At 44.2% G+C, this 21,631-nt stretch overlaps 3 protein-coding genes across 5 annotated transcripts; 2 read left to right on the top strand and 1 right to left on the bottom strand.

The window, feature by feature from the left end:
* The first annotated feature begins 1,282 nt into the window (after positions 1–1,282).
* Positions 1,283–8,439, top strand: LOC147126719 (DENN domain-containing protein 11-like). 2 transcript variants are annotated; one of them, XR_015084811.1, is made up of 10 exons: positions 1,283–2,029; positions 2,955–3,054; positions 3,667–3,825; positions 4,675–4,831; positions 4,923–5,061; positions 5,152–5,283; positions 6,156–6,306; positions 6,399–6,467; positions 6,555–6,930; positions 7,100–8,439. XR_015084811.1 is itself a non-coding variant. In XM_086022912.1 (9 exons), exons 1-9 carry the CDS (start codon positions 1,672–1,674, stop codon positions 6,748–6,750), a joined length of 1,461 nt encoding a protein of 486 aa, XP_085879038.1. In that variant the 5' UTR covers positions 1,283–1,671; the 3' UTR covers positions 6,751–8,439. The 2 variants fall into 2 exon arrangements, 1 of the variants encoding a protein (XP_085879038.1); XM_086022912.1 differs by having other exon boundaries at positions 6,555–8,439.
* Positions 8,361–14,644, bottom strand: LOC147126718 (FYVE, RhoGEF and PH domain-containing protein 4-like). Its single transcript, XM_086022910.1, has 15 exons — positions 13,706–14,644; positions 12,643–12,756; positions 12,071–12,581; positions 11,610–11,940; positions 11,381–11,526; positions 11,092–11,248; positions 10,887–11,025; positions 10,741–10,799; positions 10,537–10,680; positions 10,190–10,362; positions 10,013–10,043; positions 9,763–9,846; positions 9,428–9,697; positions 8,775–8,909; positions 8,361–8,696 (listed from the first exon to the last, which is right to left on the bottom strand). Exons 1-15 carry the CDS (start codon positions 13,827–13,829, stop codon positions 8,466–8,468), a joined length of 2,649 nt encoding a protein of 882 aa, XP_085879036.1. The 5' UTR covers positions 13,830–14,644; the 3' UTR covers positions 8,361–8,465.
* mapk11 (mitogen-activated protein kinase 11) lies at positions 8,593–21,501 on the top strand. 2 transcript variants are annotated; one of them, XM_086022926.1, is made up of 15 exons: positions 8,593–8,896; positions 9,482–9,746; positions 13,696–14,241; positions 14,811–14,932; positions 17,111–17,240; positions 17,330–17,388; positions 17,484–17,595; positions 18,490–18,519; positions 18,643–18,690; positions 18,761–18,875; positions 18,972–19,043; positions 19,333–19,412; positions 19,926–20,004; positions 20,074–20,247; positions 20,322–21,501. In XM_086022926.1, exons 3-15 carry the CDS (start codon positions 14,209–14,211, stop codon positions 20,393–20,395), a joined length of 1,128 nt encoding a protein of 375 aa, XP_085879052.1. In that variant the 5' UTR covers positions 8,593–8,896; positions 9,482–9,746; positions 13,696–14,208; the 3' UTR covers positions 20,396–21,501. The 2 variants fall into 2 exon arrangements, with proteins under 2 accessions (XP_085879052.1, XP_085879053.1); XM_086022927.1 differs by lacking the exon at positions 18,490–18,519.
* The last annotated feature ends 130 nt before the right edge of the window (positions 21,502–21,631 follow it).

Genomic DNA, 21,631 nt, shown 5'->3' with positions numbered 1-21,631 from the left:
GTTTTAATGTTACAATTGAGCTTCGAAATATCATATGAAATTGACGTTTTAATTCTGTAGGATAACATAAAGTCGGAAATAAAAAACTAAATTTTAAAAAAGCGCGTTTTTGTCGAAAGTGCGGCTGGTTGAAAGGAGCTTGTATGCTTACGTTGCACGTTCAAGACGCCAAATCGTTCCCAAACGTTTGCAAGCGTTTGTTTGTTAATACAGAGTATCTTGATATTAATTTTCTAGATGAAATTAAAAGGTACAACTCTTTTCAAAATGTTTAAAGAGCCTGCCGTACGTTAATAAATTAACGATTAATCCTGAAATAATGTTACAGAAAAATAAGGAAAGTGTTTTTCATGCTTTATTCCACTCGTTTTTGGCTATACTAAGAGTCTTTTTTCCCTTTTGTTTGTACGTATGACCGTGCTTTTGCTGTTCTACTCTGTCACTGTTTGACCAAGTAATTACAGCTACAGTACAACTCAAAAGTTTGGAAACACCTTCAAATTCAAATGGTCTCAAAACACATTAAAGTCAAGAAATTCTAGCTACCAACTCCTGGTAAAGCACAGCTTTGAACTGAACGTCATTTCAGGTCATAAAGCATCATCCACATCATAAAGCATACTGAGAAAATGTGTAGCACTTTATTTGGGCAAAGGGTGTCTACTCTTGAAGAACCAAAATTACAAAACATTCTGTTTTTACTAGTTTTGGTTTGTGTACTGAAGAATTCTATTATTTATTTCTTCATAATGGCAATTAATCTAATTCAGGAAATGTTGAAATAATGGGGGAAAAAATGAATTAAAGGGTGTTTCCAAACTTTTGACTAGAATGTGTCCCTCTTGATCATCTGTCCCATAAAATTACACACACAATGGAACCTGTCTTATGATGCAGACGTGTTATTTTTATTTTTTTTAGAACCACTATCTTAATGCTAAAACACAATGCAAATCGCCATAAACAGGCTAATTAAACTAGCTATAACGCTTTAAGCAACATCATTTTGAAGATAAATGGTGAAGCAACGCACGTAGACAGACAATCAACAATACTGACTCTTGATCATCTGTCCCATTAAATTACACACACAATGGAACCTGTCTTATGATGCTGTTGTGATTTTTTTTATTTTTAGAACCACTAGTTTAATGCTAAAACACAATGCAAATCGCCATAGGCTAATTCAACTAGCTATAACGCTTTCAGCAACATCATTTTGAAGATAAATGGTGAAGCAACGCACGCAGACAGACAATCAACAATACTGACAGGCATATATTCTTTATCCTCTGAAAAAAAAATGACACTGTTGCATATTTGTGAGTTTCTCACATTTTAAAGGTGAACGGAATTACCTTTAGGGTACCAATTGTTGTCCAATTTGACATGAACAGTTTGTGAGGGGAATTTTAACAGTATGGTTGTGAACGCAACTCAAGCCGGAGCGAAGGAGTTGCCCCCTCTCTCAACAGCGTTAAATTTATGATCTCCCTGGGAGGAAACCCCTCTCCGTGAGCTACGGCTGCAATTTTGCGACAGAATGAAATCCTTTTGGAGCATTCCAAACAAGTCGGCCATGCGGGTTTGAGCCCTCGTCGTCCACGGATGGGTCTGGTGGCGTCTATCGCCTGACACATCAGTTGCAATCGGCGGCGAGACGCAGACGGGATGGGGGAGCGGTCGGACCGAGCCCCCCTGCTGGACTGGGAGGAGGTTCCGTCCGCGGAGAAGCCCACCGGAGCCGACCCCAGGGACCGTTTAAGTCCTTCCAACAGCCGTGGCTCGCTGGTTTCCTCCGCGCCGGGGCTTGGGTGGAGCGGCGCTCCGGGGGGTCCACACGGCTGCGGAGCCCCGCCCGCGACCTCCATCACCCAGGCGGGCGCGGATGGAACGATACGCCCCGGCGCGGTGGAGCATCCCTCGGATTCAGGACCCGGGGATGTGCCGCTTGAGGATCGGACGGCGACGTGGGAGGAGAAGGACCAAATCGTGTCGGTTTTTGTGGTTGCGTTCAACACCAGAACAGGTGGGACATCAAATATGCAACACACGTTAGTCCAGACAGTTCATTATGTACTCCCAATATCTGTGCTAAAACTATATGAATACTCACTTTTATTCATCACTAATGTTTTTTTTCCCCTATATTCCCAATAATGCAAATACGAGTGAATGCATGAGGAGGGCAATCTGTGTCTGCATGTCTCAAACAGGTGTGGCCCTGTTTTATGACCTGGCCTTGGATGCACAAAATCAGTCATTAATTAGTAGTCTTAAAGCTTGCTACGCCGTCTGTTTTATTCTCCGGCTTCTTGTGAAACAGTATCGCCAAGTCGGCTCACTGATCCACAGGAACGATGAATAAAACAGCAGCTTCTGTGCAGAGGAGAGCTGGGACACTTGATGGTGGTTGGGTGGGCTTGCACTTCCTTTTTGACAGAGGGCAGTGGGCGTAACGAGGCCTCATCTCCGCCGTAACAAGATTTGGGCCATTCATTTAAAAGGATCGTTTTTATTCACTCAACGCGGACCAAAAAAAAGTCCATTTCGGCACACACGGTGCGATTTCTAGTCCGTCCAACTCGCAGGTGTGGCAAATCAAGATGCTGACAAAACAGTCATACCTTTCAATTGAACCGGTGAAAAATGGCACCCGGCAGTGCCGTGTTTTTCCTCATTCAGCGTTTAAAGGTTTCAAAACAAAACATCAGTCAAAGTGAAATACAACCGAGCTGCGCTCATGCAGTGATGCTTTTGCGTGCCACCACAAAAACAGGAGCTCCCAAAATGTGCAACACGGTCACCTCCTCTTGCATTGCTGCTCTTATCAGTCCGGTCCGTATTTGCTCAGCTGCCGTATAACATATAAGGGAATCGACCCACTCCTTCATTCAGCCCGAGCGCGTTCATGTCGTTAACATGATTTACGTGTGTGTGTGTGTGTGTGGTAGGCAACATGCTTGAGTGGTGTCTACCCAAGGATATGGATCTGGAAGGAGTGGAGTTTAAAGCCATCGCCAGCGGCTCCCACAGAGTCACCACCGACTTCATGTAAGTGGCTGCCAATTTCATTACGTTTTTGATCGACGATTTGTTAGTGTTGAATATTTTATGACCGTTTCATTCATATTTGATTGTATGTCTTCCGCATGCCGTCGCCTTGTCCGACCTTTATTTGATCAAAGTTGAGATGCCGCGGCATCTTTTCTGTTGGCAGAGTTACATTTGGAATGAATTAGATATGCTAAATATGTTGTTAAATGCGGTGATTTAAATAGTATTATATTGGATTCAGCAATGTTGCGTCTTCCTTTTTGGCAAAAGTACGTTTGGAATTGATTCATATGTGTAGTTAAAATGTGATTTTCGTTTTTACAAAACAATATGTGCATTTTCCAAACAATGTGAAATGCTACATATTCATATGTAAGAATATGTTAGACTACATTTGCTTTTGTCGGACAATAATATTTGAACCTTATTTAGAAAAAAAAAACAATTCCTCTTGGCAGAATGTGTTGCCAGTCAAAAAAAAGATCAATAAATAAATAAATAAAAAAGCAGCTCAGCCATCTGGCTCCTGCCGTTGCTTCCATGATTCACTGGCTTGATCTGTCTCTCTCCCCCTCGTCCCCCCCGCCCCCCCACGCCACACATGCCCAGCTACTTCCGGAAAGGCTCCTACTTCGGCCTGGCCTGCTTCGCCAACATGGCAGTGGAGAGCACGGCGGAACGTGGCGCCAGGATGAAGTCGGTGGGCATCCTGTCGCCTTCCTACACTTTGCTCTACCGCTACATGAGCTTCCTGGAGCACCAAGTCAGGTACCACATATTGACCTTAGGTTTGAATTAAAAAAAAAAAAAAAAAAAAAAAAAATGTATTGTTAATGATGAGGTCGGAATGTGAGTATTCCCCTTGGCTTTCCCTCACGCTCGCCTTACTCATCCAATTCTGCTGCTCCTTTCACAAAGAGCTCCCTGTTGCTCACAAGATAGTTGACATCTCGTGGATGCTTTCTCATCCACCCTTCCTCACTCCCTTTTTTTTTTTTTTTTGAGGGGTGCGGGGGAGTTGTTTTCAGCCTTGGAAGCAAGCAGATTTTTTTAGTTTGGCTGACAAAAGCAAAAAAATCAAAAAAATCTTGATCAACTCCACACATCACTGAAAGAAGAGCTATTACTGATTCTTTTACTATGGTTAGCCCAAAGCGATAAACTACTATTACTTTGGCGCCGTCTGGTGGAATCTTGTTGTTATGTTTAATTTTTTTTTTTTTTTTTGCCACTCCCAATTGAAAATTGTCAAGTTAAACATAAAATAGTTACACTTTGTGTAATTTAAAATAAAAACACACATATCTTAGCCTTTCAGTGCACTAGCTAAATGCTAATGCTAAATAGCATCTATGTTACAATGCTTTTTTACATGTGTAAAGACAATACAGTATACTAGTAATCAGTCATCTGTATTTACTGTTTCATGAGAATGTAAGATTATATCAGCTTTTAATCGGCAAAACCCCGGCCAATTATTATTATTATTATTATTCCGAAAAGGCCGGGCGCTAGTTCAATTTGTGCTCCAAGCCACACATCTACACCCTCTTCATGTTTCACTGCAGCAAGGATGTCATTGTACTTGGCTGACTCTGCGCTTTTTTGCTTTGTCAGGCTCCAGCTTCAATCCCCGGGCCACTACTCTCCCTTGGAGGCCTTCTACGAGGACAAGAGGGCACTGCTGCTCCCTAGCGGCGATGACGTCGTCGCACTTTGCCCCATCAGTGCCTGGGGGGCCGCCATCAACCACAGCATGCACCCAGAAATGAAGGTAAAACCCACGACAACGCAGCGCTACTTTTTTTTTTTTTTTTTTCGGATTTGAAAGAGATCCTGCTTTGACGTGTCGCCCCACGCGGCAGATCACCCACCCGGCGGGCTGCATGTCGCAGTTCATCCGCTTCTTCGGCGAGCAGATCATGGTGCTGTGGAAGCTGGCGCTGCTCCGGCGGCGAATTCTCATTTTCTCCCCGCCGCCAGTGGGCGTGGTCTGCTACAGAGGTGCGTGGAAACAGCTGGGTTTTTACAGCTCGGCGGTTAGTGTATCTTTTATCAGCTTGTTGTCCCCCCCCCCCCCCCCCCATGGCTTAGTGTATTGCTGCTGTTGCCTGGCGAACATCTCCATCCCCGGGGTGGGCGTGGCCGTGCCGGAATTCAGGCCTTTCTTCTACGTCAACGTGGCCGACATTAGCGCGCTGGAGAATGAGCTCTCCTACGTGGCGTGTGAGTGAAACCTGCATAACGTCACGCACATGTTGAAAGAAAATGTATTTTTTCCTCAATGCATTTCAGCGGATGTTCATTTAAATGCGGATTTTCGGTACTGGCGAGCCCCCGGTTTGTTATTGAGATTGCCACACTCCATTTGAACTCATTCACTGCCATTGACGAATTTTCTCATCTTTTCACAGTCCAGCCAGTCAATCCCAGAAACGTATTTATATATTTTATTTTTTTAAAATATTTTTTTTGCCAAAGTTCACGCATTAACTATGGAGATCAATTTAAATTTTAAAACGCACAAAAAAAAATTAACTCAGTTAACTCCGTTTTATTTACTTCCTGTAGCAGCTGATATCTGCTCACTGTACAGCCAAACTTAGAGGGTAGTCACTGTCGCAAAGACGGACCTTTATGTGGTTTTACTTTAGTTGCTCAATGGCTCAATGGAGAAATACTAAATATTTTTTATTCATCTTAGTCTCTGGTGTATCGCTCAACTGTTGTATTTGACAGGAAAATAATCGTATTCAAGGATCAAAGAAAGCTATGAAAACAGTTCGAATCGAACTATACTTTTCTTTTTTTATTTTTTCCACATTCATTCCAAGATTTTATTCAAGTAAAAATGTCTGTTCCAAGCTTTGTAAAAAAAAAAAATTGTACTTGAAAAATACGATTAATCGCGATCAATGATGGAAAATTTTGCGATTAATTAGTTAAAAAATGTTAATCGCTTGACAGCACAATTTTTTTTTTTCAAACATTAGGGAAAAAAGAGGGTCTGAAAATGTCTGGCAGTTGAGCGAGTTGAAAAAAAATGAAATGAGTTAAAAATCAAAACTTGGCCCACCAACGTGCCTGCGCATGCGCAGGTACTACTGAGAAAATCTTCGAGGAGAAGCGGGATCTGTACGACGTTTACGTGGACAATCAGAACGTCAAGACCTACCGAGAGGGGCTCAAGCCACTGCTCCGCATCAGCACCGCCGACCGGGAGAAGTATCGCAAGCTTACCGAGCAGAGGTGTGTCACAAGGAAAAAAAAAAAAAACATTGCGGAGTATATATTAGGATCAGTCATCCTGTATGTTGAGCGTCTGATTTGCATTGATGCAGGAAGATGCTGCTGTACTCTCAGGAGGAGAATGGTGACTGTGTGTCCAGTGAAGAGGATCTCTTTATTCTGTAAGTCCACTCGAATTGATGAGTCAAACGCAGCGGTGGTAAACACTTTTTTTTTTCTGATTGTCATCTGCTCTGATTTGACTTCAGGTTTTTCCTGGAGCAGAACAACCGGATTTTCCAGACCCTGAGCGAGGTGGCGGCCAGTCCCGACCCGACGCTGACCGCCGAGAGCGTGCGGGCCATGGGCCTGGATCCGCACGGCGACCGGCTTTTCCTGCTTCACCTGCTGGAGATCTACGGCTTCGACACGCTGCTGGTGTCCGACCAGCTCTGCTGCAGCTGAGACTCCCCCTTTCCGCATTTGGGATGGCTTCTCGTCCAGAAATAGCCGCTTCATCTTTTTATTTTATTTTATTTTTTTTTTAGAATCTCCCTCTCCTGTCAGTGAGTCGAACAACCCCTCCCTTCCCCACTCCAACATGGACACTGGAGGCTGTGTTGCATGACCGGTGAACACAGCCTGGTAAAAGTAGCGTCCTGTAAATACTGTTTTGTCTTTCCTGCGTGGGTCTACTGCAGGCCTAGTTGAAGCATTTATGTAAAAAAAAAAAAAAAATCAACACTTCGTCATTTGTAACATGTGAACACTGTCTTGTATTTGAAGGAAGGATCGTTTTTTTTTTTTTTTTTAGGTGGAGCTGAGACCAAATTGAAATCTTTTCAACGGGCTAAAGTGGTGTCCACGCGGACTTATTTGCACGCTGCCAGCTGAGCCTCCGCACCCAACGTCCAGTTGGGGTTTGAACACTAATCAAGACAAGCACAGGCCCGTGGGGAGGAAGCTAAGTCGTTTTCTGCTGCCTGTAGTGGTACCTCGACTTAAGAATTTGTCGCGCATCACTCCTATCTTAAATCATCTTTCACCGTTGAAATGAATGGCAATCCTTCTGGTGTGTGCGTCTTGGCCACCAGGGGGCAGTATACTACAGCCTGTATATAATACACAAAGATTTGAAGAAGGAAAATTAGGATTGCAGCACACAAGTGTCTGATTACTGTATTGTTATATGCTCCGTTTGTGTTCAAATATCATATTTGAATGTTTTCGCAAAACAAGAAAACACAAATTTAACAAGAATGCTCAAATTGCCCTGATTCAACTTTTGCGGATTTGAATGACTGCCAATCCACAGAAAGGAAAAAAAAAAAAAAACATTAGCAACCACATTTTTTTAGTCAATACTGTTAAGTTCTAAATGAGGTAGGCAAGTTATCTATGAGGCTAACACACCTACCGCAACATTTGTGCTAATTTCATTAGCCCTTCTATAGCATTTCCTGTTATATGTTAGCATTAAGCTAGCAGGCCTTTACTACAACCTAATTACTGTGTGCTGATTTGAATGGGAAAATCGTTTTGACTTTCAAGCTGTAAATACATCAAACCAAATTTTTCCACTTTAGAATCTGCCATCCTTGAATCAGTATCACACCGTATTGTATCGATGCATAGTTAATCGTGAAATAATTCAACAATATATTTACATACTTTTTGATCTATACAGTGTATGTACACAGGGAATAGATGGGAAAATTCTTTTTTGATTTAAAAGATGTGAGTGCATCGGATCGAATCGTTTCACTTTAAAACGTATCGAAATACACAAAGTCTCTTTTATTAGGGAAATGCTTGTCCTGCTCGAAATGCTTTATTTTCACGCTTGTTTTTTTGCTCACAAGAAAGTAAGTTAAGGCACTCTTAAGTCAAGGTACCACCGCAGTTTCCCTGTGAATTTATTTTCAGTTCGGCTATAACTATCTGTGATGTGCACAGGATCAAATGAATGTGTTTTCTAAAAAGGTAACTCCAATCCAGTAAAGCCTCATTGTTCAACCCCCACCCAACTGTACGGGGCTCAAGCAAACGTCTTAGTAGTAGTAGGAACACTCCGATTCATGTTAAAACTATTTATTTATTTTACTGTAAACCATTTCAGAAATAAAGTGCCCCAGCGCCTGTGAGGAAATCGCAGTTCTGCGTTTGAATGTCGCCTATTCCTAAACAATAATAAATTCTTCCCCGCTGGATTCGCTGGCGCAGTCGTCGGAGCCCGTCGCGGCCGCTTTGAGAGCGGCCAACCAGGACCGCTTGACGTCGGCGTGGCCGCACGTGAACGTGTGGCAGCTCTCGGATTGTGTTAAATTGAAGCAGGATTGTCCCTGGAACTCCTGAGGGCGATCGTCGACTATGCAGCCCAGTAGAGGAATACAGGAGAGAGGCTTCACATCCTGGGGGGGGGGGGGGGGATCTACGGTAAGTCATTTTGCTGGTAGGAAAAATTAAATAAAAAAATGTTTGTTACTTACCTTTTGGGCAGCATACAAAGAGAGGACCAGTGGTTCCGTTTTGGTGATGACAGCAAACACCCGCTGCCACGTTTTGGGATTGTCGCCGTATTGAAGGAAACCGCTTATCACGCTGGATGCTGGTAAAGACTCCGACTGGAAAACACATTTCCCCATTTTTTTTTTTTTTTAAATCAAGAAAAAGGTGCTGCATTCGGACTCTCGATTTAGACCAAATGTGGAAAAGTTTGGCTCTTAACCAGGCCCACTGACTTTTTACATTATCAAGAGTCCTCTCATATGTTGCATTCGTTTCATCAGTTTTTCTAAAATTGGCTATTTACAATAAAATACAATATTCATTGAAATTTTTTTCAATTATTAGTTGATTAATTATAATAACCGTAATACAAAACGAGCATGGTTGTTTATTTTATGATAAGGTTGTTTATTTTATTTGCATGACCACCTTATCATAAAATAAACAACCATGCTCGTTTTGTATTACGAATTTTTATAATTAATCAACTAATAATTGAAAAACATTTCAATGAATATTGTATTTTTATTGTAAATAGCCAATTTTAGAAAAACTGATGAAACGAATGCAACCAAAAAAAAAAAAAAAAAGAATTGTTAGTAAAATCCGATTTTTGATTAAATTGCTAATTCACCTCTGCTGTTGTCCTCTTGGTGCTCTCCCCTCTCGCTCCTCTCCGCCCCGCCAGGATGGAGTAGCAGGATTTGCACACCTTGTTCAGCTTGTTGCCATCGTACGCCAGCGCCGCCTTGTTGTCAGAGCACTTCCAGCACACCACGCAGCCGCAGGCCCGGCAGTGATGTCGGCGTCTGGTCAGCGCGTTGAAGGCCTCCCGGCACTTCATGCACACGGTCACCTCGTTGTCGCGGATCCAGCGAGGGGCGCGCCGCCCGAGCTCCTCCGCCTGGGGAACCAACGAGAGCCTCAGCTGGGTATCGCCCGCCGTGTTGCAGGTAGTCTTCCGCTTACTGGTTCGTCCGCGCGAAACTCCTTCGACGCCAATTTGAACGTCTCGTTTTTCTTCTGGAACACATCGACGGCGTCCTGGATCACCTAGAGAAGGTGAATTGCATTTAAAACATTTTTTTTTTTTTTTACACTCCAGGTAACAAGACCCTTATTGTAACAAATGCACATTGGTACCTTGATTGAAATGCCATTAAGTCAAAGAACCACTGTACTATTAAAAAAAAAAAAAAAAAAAAAAGTATGCCATTACCTTTATCCACTCATCTCGGTCCTGCTCAGAGCTAGAAAAACAAAACAAAATGTCCCTTTTACGCTACTATTTTCTCAGATGATAATAAAAAAAAAGGTCCTGTAAGGGGATGGGGGGGGGCACAGTATGGATTTGGAAAAACAAAAAAAACGTCCGGGTAATCTAAAGGATGAATACCTGGTTTGTAGCTCCAAAGTTTTCTCCTTTCCCGACACCTGGAAGGTGTACGGGTGGTCCTCATTGGCGGTCTGCTGCACCTGCATGCCGTCCACTCCGATACGGCAGCGCACTGCATAGCGCTGGCCCGCCAGGCTGAACTTTGGCGTGCAGCACAGCAGGAAGTTGTTGAACTGTGCAGAAAAAAAACAATAAGAGCGTCCAGAGAACGGTATGAAAAAAAATTAATTAAAAAAAAAAAATCGACCTTTTTATTAAAACTGTGACAGTCAAAAATCTCGGTCAATTATTCTACTCGGCTTTACGATAGCATCGCAAATGAAATAGAAAAAAAAATGTCGCCGTACCAGAAAGAGGTGGCGCTCCATGGCGGACATGTTCCTCGCGGCGAGTTTTAGCAAGCGCCCCTCCCTGAGGAACTCGTTGGTGGGGTTGACCACTTCCTCCTCGCCGACCATCTCGTAGATCTCCAGCAACCTCTTGATGCTCTCCTAAGCGAGACCGGAAACGTGAAAAATGCGCACGGGAAGATGAACGTGAAGGCGACTCACAGCTTTATGGATGGCGCTGTTGGAGTGGTTGGCGGCCATGGAAATTGTCTGCAGGGATTCTGGACAGGACCGAGACGGACGGCTCCGAGCGTGAGAAACGTGGCGTTTGCTGAATGCCTGTCCGATGACAGAGCGGCGATACTCACGCTGGGCGAAGTCGTAGTCCGGATTGCTGGTCGGTACATTTTTGACGTAGTCCCTGAGCAACATCTCATAGCGAGGGATTCTCTGGACTGGTTCCAACATGTGATGCTGCAGAGTGAGACTGGCACACGCTTCCTGACTCTGTGGGAAAACAGAGCTCTTGAAAGTACTGGATCTCCTGGGCTTTTTTGGGGGTTTTTTTCGGACCTGGATGTCCTGGATGATATTGCGGAAAGCGGCCGAGCGCTCGGTCCACATCCGCACCAGCTCCATGGCCTGGTCGAAGTTCCTGACGTAATCGGCGTACATCCGCAGGAAGGGGGCGTGCCGCAGGAGGACGTTGCCCAAACCGGGGTGCTCGTGCCTGGATGGGAAAAGGAAAAATATCTCTTGCGGCGACCCACAAAGGGAAAGACATTCACCCGGGGGACCAAGATGCCACAGCGAATCCAAAAAGGACTTCAGTGTGTTCGGTTTTTGCCACGTGAGGACCCACCAGTGCCCGATGCAGTTTTCCAGGTCAGGCAGCAGGAACCGACTGTGGAAGGAGTAGATGGACGAGATGTTGGAGAAGATGTTTCGGACCACGTCGGCCGGAAAGGAGCCGCGTCCGGCCTCGTCCGTCAATCGCAGACAGAAAACCTGCAACGGGGGGGGGGGGGGGGGGGGGGGGGAGTCCGTGTAAAACGTATACGTTCAAGACCACGCCCCCCGCTCGAACCGACCTGGTCCAGGAGGTGAAGGCGAGCCACGTAGGCCCGCTCGGTGTGAAGGAGTTCGCTGACTATCTTGAGCAGCTTGTGCTCCGTGTCCTCCTCCTTTCGCTCCGCCGTCCTCTCGCCAACGCTCCCCTCGCGCGGTTGGTCTTCACGAGTGGCCTCGGTCCATTTGCAAGAGAACCTGGATCCCACGGCGATCTTGGAGACTTTTTCCGCACGGGTGGGATCCGTTTGGACGTTTGGAGTGACTTGGCCCTCGGCGCAATTGCCTCGCTGGCCCGCTGGTGCTTTGACGGTGATGGTGGGCCCGGAATGTTCTGCAATGTCCGACGGAGTTCTGTAAAACAAACCCGGAGTTACTGGAGTCCTAATCCCAGACTTCGCCACATTGACGGTTCTGTACGGTTTCCGTCTTTGAACGTTAGCGACAGAAAGACATAATGGATAGCTCATTTTGAAAATCCAACCTTTCATCCAAGTGGACAATGAGATTGGGCACACTCAAAGACTTCCCCGCCTGCTTCTCCCGTCCCTCGGTCCTCCCGCTCGGGATCCTGTTCAAGCCCAGCCAGGATTTCGAGTTGCTGGCCGGGGTGTAGCTGCCCATCTTGCCCTGAACGGGGCTGGGGGTCTTCAGCAGTCCCGAGAGAGGGCTTCGGTTTCTCGGGGACAACTTGGCCGGACTGTGTCCTCCCTCCCTCAAGGGACTGCGGTTGCGGATGCCTCTCTTGCCCGGGCTCGGAGGAACCAATGACGGATTGCTCGCGAGCTTGGCGATCTTCTGAGACGGGGACAGTCTGGTAGGGCTAAACCGTGACTCGCTGGGAAAACCCGGTCCCGCTTTGTTAGGACTTGGCGACTCGCGGTAGCAAGTGGCTTGGATGGGACTCTTGTCTCCATTGAAATGCGGCGGGCGGAGCCTGGATGAAGACGGCGGTCCGGTCCTCGGAGTCCGGAGGTGCGCAGGCTTGGGAGGCACTGCGAGGACACGGCATCTCAGGATCGACTTTATCCCCCTCAAAAGCAGACTCGAGCTCACCTCGCGGCTTGCCGGGAGTTCCCTTGGAGGGGCTCGTCCCGTCTTCGTTGCGTTTGGAATCGGGCGTCGATCCGCAGGTGCCGTCGCCGCAGTCGCACACGCCACTGCTCACCACTGAAATAAACGTGCACACTATTACGCCATGTGTCTGAGTGTGCTTTTTTTTTTTTTTTTTTGTTAGCCTAGCTTACCTGACATTCACTTTGGTGGCAAAGATTCCTTAACTTGAAGCTTTTGCAGCTCACTCCCGAGGCTCGGCTGAACTGATTCGCCGGTCATGCGAGCGAGTTCAAGTCTGAACTATGTCACAATTCTGCTCTCTCACTTCTGTGTCGTCTCATGTTTGTTATTTAACGAGTCAGCATCTAGAGTGGCATTTATTTTCGCTCCCCCCCGTAGAGGCTCATGCTAAATATTTTCCATTGCCGAATACGCTTAAAATCCACTTCCAGACTGGACTTGAATGCAGAAAGGAGAGCGAGAAGTGATGCTTGGCACTGTTGACTCCATATTCTATCAGTACCATCAGGGCAAGAATTAGATATAAGGGGGTAAATAAAGCAAATCCTTCAGCAGAGGAACACTGGGCCTTTGTATGCATGTGTTGCTGTGTGTGTGTGTGTGTGTGTGTGTGTGTGTGTGTGTGTGTGTGTGTGTGTATGAGAGAGTGTGTGTGATTGCCGAACACAAAGCAGCAAAAGAGCAAAGTCCGGGCTGAATCATGGGGGAAGAGATTTGCCTCTCAATAATCCAACAGGCACCAATTAACACGATTCACAATGCATGTCGGCGCCCAGGAACGAATGACGTCATTATGTCAGGCCGCTGACATAACATGAAGCGATGTAAGCAGTGGTTAAAATTTAAAAACGCTTTTGATGAATTATTTAGGGGTTTTACTGATATGGATTATGTTAATTAATGCCCACTTTTGGTTAATTGGCTTCAAATAACTCGCAAAGACAATGAAGCGAGTTAGTTTTTTATAACCGTGAGAGGAATTCACGTGCACATTTGATTAAAAGTTTTTTTTTTTTTTTTTTTTTTAATGAGTGCAGCTCACCTGTGTGACAATCCGGGCCAGCTCCTTTCGCCTTCCGTCGGACCGCCACGCGCCTGAACTCTTCCACGTCGCGGCTGCTGCTGCTGTTCAGCGTCAAACTATTCCTTTTCTTCAAGTCGAACATGGTCAAAGTGTCTGAACTCGCCGTGCGTACAAGTTAAGTCAACATATGCATGAGCGAGAGGAGGTCAAAGTTGGAGCCGTACGGTGATGATGAACGTGAGGCAGGGGGTGTGTCAGAGCTGCTGCGGTTAATTATGGGAGGCGGAGGATTGCATGCAATCGTCAACACGCCAGATAGATGGCGCCAGATAGCCAATTCGAATTCTCAATTCTGTTGTAGACTGCTGTAGTGTTGTTGTTTTTCTCTCTTTTTTGAAAGTTAAATACACTTCCCACCGTTTAGTGGGATTAATTTAACGTTAGCTACTAGTGCTATAGCTAAGATTTTTCAATTATTTTGTGTACGCGAAGATTTTAGCTCGAGCTAATCCACATGCCACATGAACTCGAGGTTAGCTTTGCTAGTTTTTAAGGTAGCTTTTTTTTCTAACCCGTTTGTTCTGCTGGCAACTTGTCCTAAGTGTATATAGTGAATTTACGTATTTATTTATTCATTGTTTTTGATAACAAACACTCATCAGCAACAACGTCGGGAATTTGAAAAAAAAAGTGCTAGCTCGCGAGCTATCTATTAGCGCTAGCTAAAACTGCTTTGATTGCTAGCTAGTTGCCATCTTGCAGCGTAAACAAACTCAGTATTTTTTTCTGCTTCGTTGTCTTTTTGGCATTTTATGGTTTGTTTATCTTATGAGCATTTCAGAATATATATATATTTTTTGTTCTCTATAAATAAAAAGCGATACAGGTGTATTTGTACCTTAATTATCTCGTGATCGCAATAATATTACCTTCTACCGGCAGATGGCGTAAAAGGGATAATGACTGACGGACAAAGGGAAGAAGGGGGGCGGGGAGACAGGCTGCCAGTGGCCGGCGCATCATCACAGCAGCTCGGCTAAGCGAGCGAACGGCAGCCCGTTCCACCGGTCTCATTTCCCCTTCTCCATTCTCCCTTTCCCTTTTTATTGTGTTGCCTTGTCAGCTACCAAAGATGTCAGCCAGGCCGGGATTCTACCGACAGGAGCTGAATAAAACTGTGTGGGAGGTGCCGGAGCGATACCAGAACCTGACGCCGGTTGGCTCCGGAGCCTACGGTTCGGTGTGGTGAGTATTCGAGTGAGTGTGTGTGTATGTGTGCAGGGGCGAGGCTGCAGCCCAGAGATGCCTTCTTGCATGTTGGCTGTGTCATCAAAATGAAGATGCAATTAAAAAAAACAAAAAACATATAACATTACATTCACCCAATCAGCCAATTATATCGAATGTGAAAGAATCATAATTGTTTACATAATTGGTGGCATGGCGTCGTAGTAATTAAGCTTGTGCATTCCTCTTGGATGGTGCATTAAAACCCCTAGAGTGCCAGTTGGATCCTGTGGTTGCTATGGCGATACCCAGCCCTGACAGCATCAATTAAGTTCGGATGCAGACAGAATGGTAGGTTTCAGTTTGATATAGCTGCTAAGGGACAACATTCGGGACGTTAGTTCAAGACTCTGGTAGGGTGAATCCAAAGTTTGTGTCGTAAATCACATACATTGACTCCGAGTGTACCTAAAAAGTGACATAGTCAAGTAATTATTTACTTTTACAACCATTACAGTATCTTTATTAATTCATGGTGACCTTTTGGGTTATTTTTGGCAAAGTATTCTGTTTAAAATGCTCCTGATAGATTAGAATCATAGCATTTTTTTTATATTAATGTTATGACCTTATTAATTGTCATTTCACAGGTTTTTCAAAGTTCAAATCCTGTTTGCGTTGGTGTGACGCAATTAAGACTTCCTCTTTGTTGTGAAACCGAGTTGAATCACACTATCTGCTCTTTTCGCAAGACCGTTTCCTCACCTTGAACCATTTAAAACCATCTTATGAGTTAGGTTAGTGTCTGTTTTTGCTTGAATATAGTTCATATATTTAATAAACGTCATTTTTAGTTTGGATTTCCCCCCACCATTTCGTGCTTTTTTTGGGGGGTTGATTGTTTATTAGTTTAATTTGCCCTGCTCATGCGTCGGCCAATCGGCTTGTTCCCTTCCCTCGGCCCGTCCGGCTGTCTCATCGTGTATATTTAATCGCATTGTTTTTATGTGCTCATCTTGAATTATTGTTAAGTTGCTTAGTTGATTTCAATTATTTATTAGTATTTTTTCCCAATTATTTTTTTTTGTTGCATTTCCTTGCCTGACCTGCCTGCTGTCCTGTTTGTGGCATTCTCGTCCTAACAATGCCAATGTCAAGTTAACACATTCATAGTCTGTCTTCATAGTGATGATAAGTTTGACTCATTTCTCATATTATATCTCTCATCCACAGCAAAATAAATTCCAGTTCCATTACCTAACTGTCTACGGTGCCACAACATGCTGCTACTTGTACAATGAAAGAGAAGCTATAAAACACACAAAAGACGTTCTTCTAAAGGGCTCTTTAGAATGCTGACTTCCAGCCATTGGGGGATGGTGGAGGGGTCGGGGGGGTTGTCAGGGAATGACTTTTGTATGCGTGCATCCATTTTCCTCAGTTGGTTTTCAACGGGAAACCCTCTCGAGACCAGAGCCCCGGGCTCATATTATTCTCCATTGAGATATACACACCCTAGATTGTGATTTTTCCAGTGTAGATTTCATCTCAGTTTACTGCGGGGCCACTTTAGGACTTATGCAGTATATGCTTCTCATTTCGACGACTATGAATAAAACATCTCCCAAAGTTCCATTTGTCATGTTTGCTGTTGAGTGCCATTTACTTGACACGGCTTAATCGTGTGTTTTATTATAGCAATTGAATAAATGGTTCCGAGGTTTCGTGCTATTACGTATGGATATGTATAAAAAATACATGCGTGTTTTGTGCGAATTGCGAAAAATTGCCGGATTATGAAATATTCGTAAAAAAATAACGGCAACTATTATTGACTACCCGCATAATTCGATTAAAATGAAATCGTACTCCCTCCGTCCTCATCCTGCAACCGAATCAGATACCGCTGCACTACTTTCGAGAGCCTAACGCTCCGTGTATGGAAAATGGCATCATGGCAGAGACATGGCATGTGTGAGCTTCTTGTCGGAAGATTGGCTGAAATCCGACAGGGGGGCATCTGGAGTGGCAGCGGGTGACTTGAAGCCCTGGAACGTAGAGTGCAGTCAGCCAATGCGGGATGGATACAAACATACCAGAAATATGCATCATTTGATTTAAATACTTCCTCTACTTTTTTTTTTTTTTTTAAAGAATCAGTGCCTGACCTAGTAAATCTCCCATTTCCCTCTCCAGTTCAGCCTACGACGTGGTCCTGCGGCAGAAGGTGGCGGTGAAGAAGCTGTCGCGGCCCTTCCAGTCGCTGGTCCACAGTCGCCGTTCGTACCGGGAACTCCGGCTGCTCAAGCACATGAAACACGAGAACGTTAGTGCATCCTAATGCGTGATAAGCCGAGCAGCTCAGCAGTGTGGCTGCCCGCGCTCTTATTGATTCAAATGTTCCGTCTCCTTTAGGTAATAGGCCTGCTGGACGTCTTCACACCTGCAGCAGCATTGGAAGACTTCAATGAACTGTAAATCTTTATATTGAATACGGAAGTGCATTGTTTCTATGTTTGTCACCCACAAGTTGCTTTCTGCTTTTATTTATTTATTTTTTTTCTTTCAGCTATCTGGTGACCAACCTGATGGGTGCGGACCTCAATAACATTGTCAAATTCCAGAGGTTGTCCGATGAGCACGTGCAGTTCTTGATTTACCAGCTCCTCCGTGGTTTAAAGGTGGGTTTCCGTGCTATAAGGAAACGGCGTGGAAAGGCCACGTTATATTTTTAAAACAAACATTGTGTCAGGTCATTCTTGTATCAAGTTAATAAATGTGAAAGGTATATAAACTAGTGCTGTCAAGCGATTACATTTTTTAAACTAATTAATCGCCACATTTTCCATAATCGATCGCGATTAATCGCATTTTTCAACGACAATTTTTTTCACGAAGCTTGGAACCGAAATTTACTTGAGTAAAATCTTGGAATTAATGTGGGAAAAATAAATAACAGTATATTTCGATTCAAAAACTGTTCTAATAGCTTTCTTTCATCCTCGAATATGATTCTTTTCCTGTAAAATACAACAGCTGCGCGATGCACCAAAGACTCCAATGAGCCAACAAGCAACTTTTTAAAAGTGAAACGACGTAAAAAGTTTGATTGCACAGTGAGCAGAGGTCAGCTGCTACAGGAAGTAAATAAAATTTACTAATTTTTTTAGTGCGTTATCACATTTAAATTAATCTCCATAGTTAATGCTTTAATCATGACAGCCCTAATATAAACTTTTTATTTTTATTTTACTAATGTATTATATATGCTAAATATACTGTGTGTGTAAAATTGTTTACTTGTGTTTGTTTACCATGTTACTTTTGGAAAGATATTCATAAGACCAATCTAAAAATGGTCCTATGTATAAAAAAAAAAAAAAAAAAATGGTTAGACTGCCCGATTTGTGCCCATGCTAAAAATAGACAGCTCCAGCTGTTCAGTCTGGTGCGTTCCCATGGAAACGGCCAAAAGCAGCCTCCCCATAGACGAGCATGTTTGGCGTGAGTTTACTGCCAACTGCACTGTTGACCCTTGTCTCGTCATTTATCTCCTCATGCGTGCCGGTGAACAGTACATCCATTCAGCGGGATTGATTCACAGAGTGAGTGCCTTTGAGCATCAATTTTCCTTGCAGCATGTGTCGCATCCTCACAAGTATGAATTGCAGTGTTGCACTGTCCAAGCCAAGCGTCTCGACGCCGCCGCCATATTTTCTTATCTGCAGGACCTCAAGCCAAGTAATGTGGCAGTGAATGAGGACTGCGAGCTGAGGGTAAGTCCAAACGCTCCCATTTTGGCGCCCTGACGTTGTTGAAGTGCGCGCCCCCCCCCCCCGACAACAGATCCTCGACTTTGGCTTGGCCCGACAAACGGACGACGAGATGACAGGCTACGTGGCCACTCGCTGGTATCGGGCGCCGGAAATCATGCTCAACTGGATGCACTACAATCAAAACGGTGAGTATTCTTTTTATTTTTTTTTTTTTTTTTATTTTTTTTAATGTTCTGTTCCTTACACTGTTTATTGATTGATCTCCGGTCTTTGTCTTATAGTTGATATTTGGTCAGTGGGATGCATTATGGGAGAGCTGCTGAAGGGAAAAGTCCTTTTTCCCGGCACTGATTGTATCCTTGATCAGCGTCGGAAGAGCCCGCAGTCATTTTTTTTCCTCCTCCCCCCCCCCCCACCTTCCATTATCTTTGCAAAGTGAGCCACAGACGTGCTTTGGATTTGCATGACAATCTCTTTTCCGAAGGCGAGCACAGAAAAGGAGCCGGGAATGAATAGGAGCCGCCACAAAGGCCTTGAATTAGCCCGCTTGTTGTGTTTGGTGTCCGGGAAGCAGTACTAAAACCAATTTGATTAAGTGATCTTAGCTCGAGTCTGTCTTTAACCGATGTTGCCCAACAAAAGATATCGACCAGCTGAAGAGAATCATGGAGATGGTCGGGACGCCGACACCGGACCTCTTGGAGAAGATCTGCTCTGAGCATGTGAGACGTGTGACATCACTTTGTACTGAAATTGTAGTGAAACGCATGGGGCCAGTTGTAGTAATTTTAAGTTGTATTTAATTTAATAGTGAGTGCCTATTTTTCGTCAGTGGGGGGAAAAACTTAGAATGCGTTCAGTTTAGTATTAATTCACAGCTCTGTTTTAAATATAAATAAAAATCAAGTCAATAGGGCATCCATGCACGGTTGTCACCATTTTACTTTTCCTTGAAGACAAAAAATAAAAAATATATATTCGTAAAATACTAATGCAAAAAATTTTTACCCACTGACTCGTTAAAAGTTTGATATGCTCCCATGCGAGAGATAGGACCAAGGTGGGGCGCGTCATTACATATAAGGATGCCATACTATACTGTCAATCCATTTAGGTGTTTTTTTTTTTGTTTTTTTTTTTAATTAAATGGCTGCTCTGTATTAAATATGAAAAGAAAGATAAAGCAAAAGTTTCTGCTCCATGGGACACGAACATGACCTGATGTCCGTCCGCAGGCACAAAAGTACATCCAGTCTCTGCCTTTTATGCCTCAGCAAGACCTGGGGAAGATCTTCCGGGGTGCAAATCCACTAGGTCAGCATTCCGTTACATTGCCACGTATGCCCGTTCGTATTCTTATTTTTTTCCCCCGTGCTCATACAGCCGTCGACCTGCTGAAGCGTATGCTGGTCCTGGACTGCGATGGGAGAATCTCGGCCAGCGAGGCTCTGGCCCACCCTTATTTCTCACAGTACCACGACCCGGATGATGAACCCGAGGCTCCGCCTTACGACCAAACCCTCGAGAGTAAAGACCGCACTCTAGAAGAATGGAAAGGTGAGATTCCGCCAGGAACGTATACACGCACCCTATTGTTCCTGATTTCGATTTATTCTTCCCCCCGTGGACAGAGTTGGTGTTTACGGAGGCGAACGGCTTCAAAGCGTCGGTCAGCAAGACCGGCAGCCTTCAGGCGGAACAGTGAGCCTCCGTTACTTTAAACACAAACTCAAAAGAATCGCCACATTTTACAATGACAGGGAAGATTTAGAGTCCAACGTTAAAAAGTTGCTTCCTGTTATGATTCCCCTTCCGCGAGGCCGAAAGAGGAACAACGCGTCTGCCGACGGTGATTCATACGAGAAAGCAATTTTACGGAAGTGTTTACAGACTCCACAAGCGGGGGGGGCCTGGAACATGAAAAAGATGTAAGGCACGCTAGGATTTCCAAAGCAGAACCCCAAACTGAACAGCATCTGGTTCCTCATTATTGCGACAGAGACTTTTCCCATCCATGTTTAAAGGCTTGCGGCCACGCCTGACAGCAGCTTCACATTTAGCCTGCATACTGCATGAGTGTATCTTATCAGCTTATTAATGGAAAACATGTCATACGTTAAGAGCACACATTCAGCATAGCCTAAAGAGGGGGAATTATATCCGTATCGGTTCTACCCGTCATAAATCATAAAGTATTCAAATAATAATCTACCGTTTACAGAGTAGTAAACACCAACCGTGCTTTTAATTAACAATGTGTTATGTATATGCCAAAAGGTCTGTTGACAAATAAGTCCCGGTTTCCATAAAATACAGAGTAATATCCACGAGTCTTGTTATCCTTGCTATAATTTACTTGCCGCTAATCTGATTTCATGCCATTCGGCACAGTGCATACACTGGGATTCTTTCTATTGTTATCAGGGGATAGTTTGCGAAGAATGCAAAGGGAGAGGGGGCCTTGTACAATTTCAAGGTGAAGGTTTTGGTGAATGTTGGATATTTGTACTTGTTTGACTAGCGGCCGCAAAAGTGAATGTGAAATTGTATGTAAGTGATTGAACAGTGTCTTCAGGATCATCAGTGGCATGTGATACAATGTGGACGAGCCGTGACGCTCACCTCTCATTTTCACATGCTTCATCCACAGGTAGCACGTAATGTACTGTTTTTTTTTTTTTTGTTTTTTTTTTTAAATGTGCTGCATTTCTGTTTCTTCTGAACACATTGTATGACCAAAGGTATGTTTTGCTTGTCAGAACATTTCAATTTTTGGACATCATCTTGAATGAAGGCTGTTATGTCATAATAGCGTACCCGTGTATTTGTGATCGCGGCAATCACACATTGGATGGGAAATTTGAATTGATGCACAACAAAATGTACTAATCTACCGGTATACACACACACACACAGTGATATTCACCTGAGCCCTTCTGCG

The sequence above is a fragment of the Filicampus tigris genome, chromosome 22, assembly GCF_054856515.1.
Source record: "Filicampus tigris isolate MCC_2025a chromosome 22, RoL_Ftig_1.0, whole genome shotgun sequence".
NCBI lineage: Eukaryota > Metazoa > Chordata > Actinopteri > Syngnathiformes > Syngnathidae > Filicampus > Filicampus tigris.
Note: the sequence above shows the minus strand (reverse complement) of the source record. Positions and strands in the feature narration are given on the sequence as shown.